This window comes from Berghia stephanieae, chromosome 9 (genome assembly GCF_034508935.2).
Source record: "Berghia stephanieae isolate SIO BIC M18660-M18661 chromosome 9, UCSD_Bste_1.3, whole genome shotgun sequence".
In the NCBI taxonomy this organism is placed as follows: Eukaryota; Metazoa; Mollusca; class Gastropoda; order Nudibranchia; family Aeolidiidae; genus Berghia; species Berghia stephanieae.
The window spans coordinates 41,350,570-41,358,396 of NC_088368.1; the positions used below are offsets into that span (position 1 = coordinate 41,350,570).

General features: G+C 36.8%; 1 protein-coding gene across 2 annotated transcripts in view; it reads right to left on the minus strand.

The window, feature by feature from the left end:
- LOC144980258 (uncharacterized) overlaps positions 1-7,569 on the minus strand; it is a 51,652-nt gene extending 44,083 nt beyond the window's left edge. Inside the window, exons 1-4 of one of the 2 annotated variants that reach the window (XM_078927888.1) lie at positions 7,253-7,368; positions 4,749-5,021; positions 1,879-2,053; positions 15-129 (exon numbers count right to left, since the gene is read on the minus strand). In XM_078927888.1, the coding sequence (XP_078784014.1) occupies positions 15-129; positions 1,879-2,053; positions 4,749-4,884 (426 nt within the window). In that variant the 5' untranslated portion in view covers positions 4,885-5,021; positions 7,253-7,368. Of the gene's footprint in view, positions 1-14; positions 130-1,878; positions 2,054-4,748; positions 5,022-7,252; positions 7,369-7,444 lie in introns of those variants that run through there. The other variant, XM_078927887.1, reaches the window with a different exon arrangement.
- Between the last annotated feature and the right edge of the window lie 258 nt (positions 7,570-7,827).

Here is a 7,827-nt window from a genome sequence, read left to right on the forward strand (position 1 = left end):
AAAAAATTCTATACCTGATTTCCTGTGGCTAGTACAGGTGTGATGACCGACGTGTCTTGGTTGTTGAATATCGGCATCATAGCACGGAACAATCTGGACAGTTGTATATCTACATCATCACTGGCAATCCTTGGAAGGGACAAAAAAGGAAGAAGTAAGTTCAACAAGTTTAGGGCAGCGTGGCTGACTCAGCGGTATGGTTACCCGGCTTTCTGTGTGGCCTTGAGCAAGTCAACTCGCTATAGCTCACTTTGCAGCAGTGCACTGCGGCTGATGCCTGGATTATTCCAGTCTTCCCTTGAAAAAGACCATAAAGACAGATTTCCCCTTGGAGATGAATAGATGGAATTTTACTTTATTTATTTATATTTTTATCAGAGCCATTAGGCTCATGGAGCCAGAGTTTATCCCTTGTTTCTTAGCATGAAATGGGCAATGACAATTGCTTGCTACCCTTTGGATAGGAAGCTAGTCTATTGCAATGTAATTTCCGCTAGTTATAACTGACCCAGCTACCCAATCACTGCTGGGTGGACGGGAGAATCAGAAAAAAATCTTGACTGCATCCAGGATCGATTTTAGTCCCTTTGAGTGTGAAGCGAGTGCTCTACCAACTGAGCTATCAAGACCCGACAATTTATGACACATGTAAGTTTAAAAAGCAAGACATTCGCCTAAAGGTCTCATCCAGACACAAGCACAGGTTCCCACTAAGAGGAATACACTCAAATGATTACAAATCATATTATAATATGTAAACAAAACATAATACAGTGCAAAACAGAGAGATTACTTGCAAGGAAAACAAATATCATCTCCCAAAACCAACTATACATTTGACTGTTTCCCTCTCAGCCAGGGTAGGACAAAACCAAGTAATCTCAATTCCAAGACAAAGACAGAAAGCATGTTGGAAAACAGATATAAGGGGATCGAAGCCACAGTAAGTGACCTCCCTGCCCACTGTGGGAGGTCAGGAACCCCAACCACTCAACAAGAGTAAGATATGGAGAAAAGGTGTACAATTTGAAAATAGAAGCCTTCAGTCATACCACTCCCTTCCGTCAGGTAACATTGGAGTAGATATGGTTTGTTTGTTTTAAGGGTTTTACAGCGCTTGCAACACATTTAGGTCATATCAGCGCCAGTAAAAAGGAAGAAAATTGGATAGTGAAAAGATTCTAGATGTACCACATAAAAGGACATGAGGAAAAAAATAAGACAAAGGGGAGTGGTTCAAATAGGGAACATATGTAGATTCCAAGAGCACACTATCAGTGTACTTAGTTTGAGATCACCTAAATATCTCACCCATACACCAGCACTAGATCCCACCGAGAGGAATACACTCAAATGCTTATATTATTATATATTCAAAATAACAAACATAATAATACATAACAGAGAGATGATTTACAAGAAAAAAAATAGTTGGAGTAGATAAATTCTTGCAACAAGTTTGGGTGGGGGGGGGGGGGGGGAACTTAAGAGACGTCAAGAAAATTGAAAATGATGAAGCAATGCAAACAGACCACTTAAATCTATCAAACAACAATCAATTGTTAAAGCATGCAGTTTAGGAAATATGGAGAATGCCAAAAACACCTTATGAAAAAACAGAATTAAAACAATTTTGACTTTATAATGTTAAGATTTGAGTCTCATAAAAAAAAAAAAAAGGTACAATCTGAGAGAAAAAGCATACAATCTTACAATTGTTAAAAAAGCATACAAAGTGAGATTTATTTCGAGCTTTTATTTAGCGCAATATCCACTAAATGTGCTCAAAGCGCTTTACAAATATGCCTTTTTTCGTGTTCAGTTGGCAGCCCTGCACTGTTCCACATTTCCTTTTTCCGACTCCCACGTGATACTTACTGCTCAAAACAAACTAGACGTCGATAGGGCAAATGATCACCCAAGGGGGCAGACAGCCAGCAGGAGAACTGTTGTCTCAAGTCCATCTCTTTCCTTTTGGCCAAATTACCCACATTGATGTCCAGATTGTGTCTAAGGCTTCCAATAAGAGTCCCATGAACAGGAGTATAGTTACCTGAAAGGTTAAAGTACATTGAGACGAAATAAGGGAAACGTGTATTTAAAAAAAAAATTTTTTTTGGCTAATTTATAATTCATTTATACATATTTATTTATTGCTATAAAATGTTTGAAAAAATTATACGCTTCTGCCATGACATCATTAGGTACCGTTGATTTGGCATTCCATGAAAAGGATATAGATAATCCATCAAACAAGATGTCTGATGTCAACGGGATTTATTCCTATATTTGTTTATAACTATTTTTTTTCCTGTCATTTGTAACTGCAGACTTTACTTTATTATATGGTCAATATCCATATATATGGAAATGGTGACGCTTAAAATCAATAAAAAGAAAAATGAAGAAAAAAAAAAATGATTGAATAAATAAAGGGATAAGACAAGTACTCAACAATGCCGCGAGCAAGGCTCGAACCCAGAACTTTCCAATGCAAAAACGAGTGTCGTACCATAAGACCACCTACCCAATTTACATTTCATTACATTACATTGAGCGAGCATGGAAAATGGAAAACAGTGAATATGAAGTATTTATTCCCCATTAGTGGGGTCAGCCCATGGGTGGAACAGGTAGCGGTCAGTAGGAATCTGTGATGCCACTGATGGTAATTAATTGTTGCAATATTTCATGGTATTGCTCAGTTGCTAACACAAATATGAAAATTGTTCCCTCACCACAAGCAAAGCAAAGGTTTCTTTCATCATATGCCATGGTTGATAATAATGTATCCCCTTAAGGCTGCTCATAAGAGATGTGTCAATTCAGTGGTTTTTGAGCTATCAATGAAATTAATTTGTTGTAATTTGCATATCAATAATTTAATTCCCAGCGGCAGGAAATGATTGAAACAAGCATCATTGTAAAGTAAAAATGATGACCTTGACACATGCCAAGTTTTGTTGTCCGGGCAGTAAAACCTTAAAAGATATGAATTTTTTATTGTAAATTTCTTATTTGACATGACTTGGTGAGATCCTTATTTCTCTCCCATAGTATTCCATGCCATGAATTATGTCCAAATATCAGTTTAGGAATAAAATATAAACCATTAGACGAAAATAATACTAATATATTATTTTTTAAGCATTTAACTTATTTAAAAATTATGAGTTTTGGGCACATTTGAAAGCCAACTTTTCAATGGCTTGATAACTTTTTTCTATACTTAAATCCCTTACGATTCAAGTCAAAATTATATTTTTTTTATGACTGTTAGGCATTATAGTTTGAAGATGTATACGGTACTGCTTTTGTGTGGTTGTCTCAGGAAATGCCGACTTTATAGTGTCATATAGGTGTCAATGTTTAGGGTATTCTTGCATGTTGAATAAGTAATATATATAATGTAAGTTCAAGTTCTCCTTTTGTGCACAAGTGAATGTGTTAACTTTTTATAGAATGAAGTGTCCAGATATATATGGCAGTGATTTCCCAAAAATTAAATGATCTTACTGTGGTATGCCTGTGGTGTTGTATTGATTTGACTCTGGTTGTTATTCAGTTGTTTTATCTCTAAATTTGACTGACTGGAGTACAATGGTATATCAGATGACTTTATAAGACAATGACTAAATGTGTATTCTTGGAGGAAAGGAGATGATTCTATATAACCTGTATGGACAATGTGTTCGTTTTGAATGTAGTTGGTCAATAAGGAAAAAAAGGTTACAACTTGGAATAAACTATATGCCCTCATAATTTTGAATCCTCTTTTGTCCACATACTGTGTCCGTCTGTTTGAGCAAATCATTTAATTTAACAGTACCAGTGCTTAGTGTTAGTTGTAATTGATGATTGTTACTGCAATATTTGTAGCATGTCCAGTAACCTTGTTGGGTAATTGAATTTTTTTCTTGTAAAGAGGTCATACTTTATAGGCAGATTGATAGTAAATTGAGATATTGACATCATACACAATATTGGTTTTTAGTCTTTACTGGTCAATAAAATATTATCTTTATGAGTTATTTTACCACATAAAGACATAAATCATATCAGTTTACTGTTATGATCAACACAACTGTTTGAGAGGAACGGAATTGGTAAAAACAATATACAGAACTTACAAAACCATGAACAAATCAAGAAAATCAACTGCCAATATGATAATATTGCACAGGAACATAGATGCATATATGTACTTTTGATATTTATTAAAATTCTTGAGCTACTGCCGCTGAGTTTTGAATAACAAATTTTTAATTTAAGTGCACCATAATTTACAAGCACTTAAAATTAGATCAACAATTTGTGATATCCAAAGAAAACTATTAACCACAAGAATGTCAAATTTTCACTGATGTTTAGAAAGACAACTGATTTTTCAAATCAAAATAATGAAGTGAAAGAGCCTGTTATTGTTTTCCCGCTATACAGACATATTATAAGACCATAAATATCCATAATTGCCCCCATTGGACACGGCACTGCCTGATACCAGTTGAACTCCAATGACCTCATGCAGGTAGTGAGCAGGAAGGGTTATTGGTCCCTTGGGAGTTCCAACTGAAATAGCGCTGATTCCACGCAGTGTACAGGCGAATGAGATAATGTGGTCAAACGTCTAGTTTATCTGTTTTCGTATATTAAATTGAAGCTTAAATTCAATTTCACATTGTTATTTATTTCTTCGAGCTTCGAGCAACAATATTTAGATTATATATCAGAGAAAACATTTCACATACCAACAAAAGCTGAGGTAAACACAAAATCCACCTTTTCCTCAAGGGGTAGTTTGGTTATGTCTCCAAGCAGGAGCTGTATCTGGCTGGTGCTCAAAGGAGTCTCCACCTCCAATGTATCTTTAAGCTCTAACGACATGGTCGTGTTTTCAGACTATATGTTACTGCTACCTCTGGTGACTACATTTCCTCTAATTGAACTGACATCGCATCCGTCATCACCATCAGCTACTTTCAGGTCTTGAATTTTTCATTGGAAATCTCAATTGAAAATATCTGAAAAGTGGTTAAAGATTGGAATAACATTAATTGTTTGCAAGAAATAAAAATAAAATTCATGCAAACAGATTATCATCGCATTGTGGAAATGTAACAACAAAGAATGAAGTGAGTAGGAAAGTGCCAGGAGACAGCAGAGAATAAAAAGTTCGCAGCAGCAATGGGGGCTCGAACCCGTGACCTTACTGGTACGACAACGCCGCCTGGCAGGGAAGATCGTGTGACTCTACCGTATGAGCTATCCACGACCCACTTCATTTATTTTTTGCTTTCAACATAAGTACCTGCTCCACTCAGTGTTCTGAATTTAAAATTGTGGGAATGTGTGACGCAAAGTTTCAGATTCGTTTATGTTGTTTGTCTTTAAGGATTTTACAGCGCTTTCAACACATTAAGGTCATATCAGCATCAGTAAAAATGAAGAAAATGGGATAGTAAAAAGTTCTAGAATGACAAGTAAATCACCCAAGAAAAGGTAAGACAAAAAGGGCAATTGGTTCAAATAGGAAACAGATGTAGATTCCAAGAGCACACCATCAAAGTACTTAGTTTGAGATCACCTTAAAGTCTCATCCAGACACAAGCACAGGCCCCCACTAAGAGGAATATACTCAAATATTTACAAATCATATATAATATGTAAACACAATACAATACAGTGCATAACAGAGAAATGACTTACAAGACGAAAAATATCATCTCCCAAAACTGACTATACATTTGACTGTTTCCCTCCTGCTAGGGTATCTGGCCAGGGCCAGGACAAAACCAAGTAATCTCATCCCAAGGCAGACGAAAAGCATGTTGGATAAACAGATAAAAGGGGATAGAAGACACAGTAAGTGCCTCCCTGCCCGCCCAGCAAAGAGACCTTAAAATGAAATAAAATTTTAGTGACCCCTCAGTCGTCAAGTCTTGCCGTACTATGATTCACTCACTCACACCCATGACCAGATGGTCATTGGGAGGACTTGCGGGGTGCAAGCCTTCACAAATGGAACCACACATATCGGTTACTGGCTCTCTCTGTCAGCTCATACAGCGTCAATCCTGTCCATTCTTTGATGTTATCCAGCCACATTTTTGCCTTTTATCTTCCTGTTCTCCTTTGAACGTCCACCAAAGGTTCCTGACTTCCCACTAGTTTTTCCACATCTTCAAGAACCTCTTTATTAGTTTTATGTTCCAGATATGAAACTCGTAGCATTTTCCTGTAACTCCTGCTCTCGAAAAACCTTGATTCGCCTCTCTAATTCCGCATTCATTGTCCAGGCTTCACAAGCCTATAAATTAAATTGAGCTTTTGTATAACGCAAAATCCACTAAACATACTCAAAGCGCTTTACAAGGGGTCCCAGGTCAACAGCAACATTTAACACTTAGGACGGGACATGACGCCTGTTAGACGATATTACATAGTACGGTGAGAGATTGTGAGTAAAGAGCCTTCTCCAAGGACTCAACTATGCACAAGCGAGGCTTGAACCCAAGACCTTCCGATCCGAAAGCGAATGTCATATCACTTGACCACATAGCCACACATATGGTAGCACGGATAGTACAAGTGACCTGTACAATCGAAATTTGATTGGAAGCTCATCTGGCTTTTCCAAATCTTGTTGAGTCTCGCCATCAACGCTGTCGCCATGCCTATCCTTGATTTGACTTCTGTTCCTTCCTTGGTCAGCTACACTCCAAGATGATAATTCAGAAAAGTGAGTGGAGCTGGTACTTATGTTGATAGCAAGAAATGAAATGAGTAGGAAAGTTCTAGAAGACAACAGAGAATACAAACTTCACGGTGGCGATGAGCTATCCACAACCCCATCAATCTCAGAAGATCTTCACCATAGCATGATGCCAATTTTGTTATCTATAGTGTACCTCTTGAATTCTATGAAAAATACTAAACTAACTATTATTATTGATAATGTCTTAAATTCCAGCTTATTTTGTCATGTGATTCTTAAACAACCTTGAGTCAAGAAACCTTTGTGCTTCATAGGCATACAGTTGCTAGATATTTGTATATAGGCTGGCAATTATTCTCTTCCAAGACTTCAATTAACGAAACGGAAACGTCTTGCTAGAAAATCAGTTAGTTGAGTTAGATTTGAGATTGAGGTTGACGGTTGAGGAGGTCCAAATAAAAATTAACCCATCGCTGTTCTCGTTTTAAATTGCTATCTAATATATAATAATTGTGCATTGGTTTTTTTTTTAAATACCTAATTATTTGTTCAAATTGGCCAAAATCTAATTTTTAGTGACTGCTGCTTTGGTCACTGTCATTGTTTACGTTGACAACTGAGCAGCATGCGTCTGCTACTGAAGCTCGATGTCTTGATTTTGTTAATTAAAGAGCTCTTCGTATAATTTTGTTTAATCATATTTTTCCAAACAATCATCAAATTACAAACCTTCCTGCATATGGGAAATAATAGAGTCAAGACTCAATCAAATTTAGGATGGCTCGATTTAGAATACCTATGGCAGACAACAGACGGGACATTGGGTTCACGAAAAATAAGAGAGCCGATGTTGTGAGTGTCTTTTCAAATCTAAGTGTTTCATTACACTAGTTAGGTACTTCTTTGTGGTTTAGGTACCTAACGATACGTACTGAAATGTAAGCTCCAATTTATTAAATGAAGACATACTGTGGACGTTTCGGGCTTACTCTTTATCAGCAAAACACGGTGAATGAAACACCAAGGACGACTGAGAGATGGATGGATGGCGTCCTACCTGATGTGACGAATTAACGATAATGTAACAATAAATTAAGTGTTGCAGTTATTGT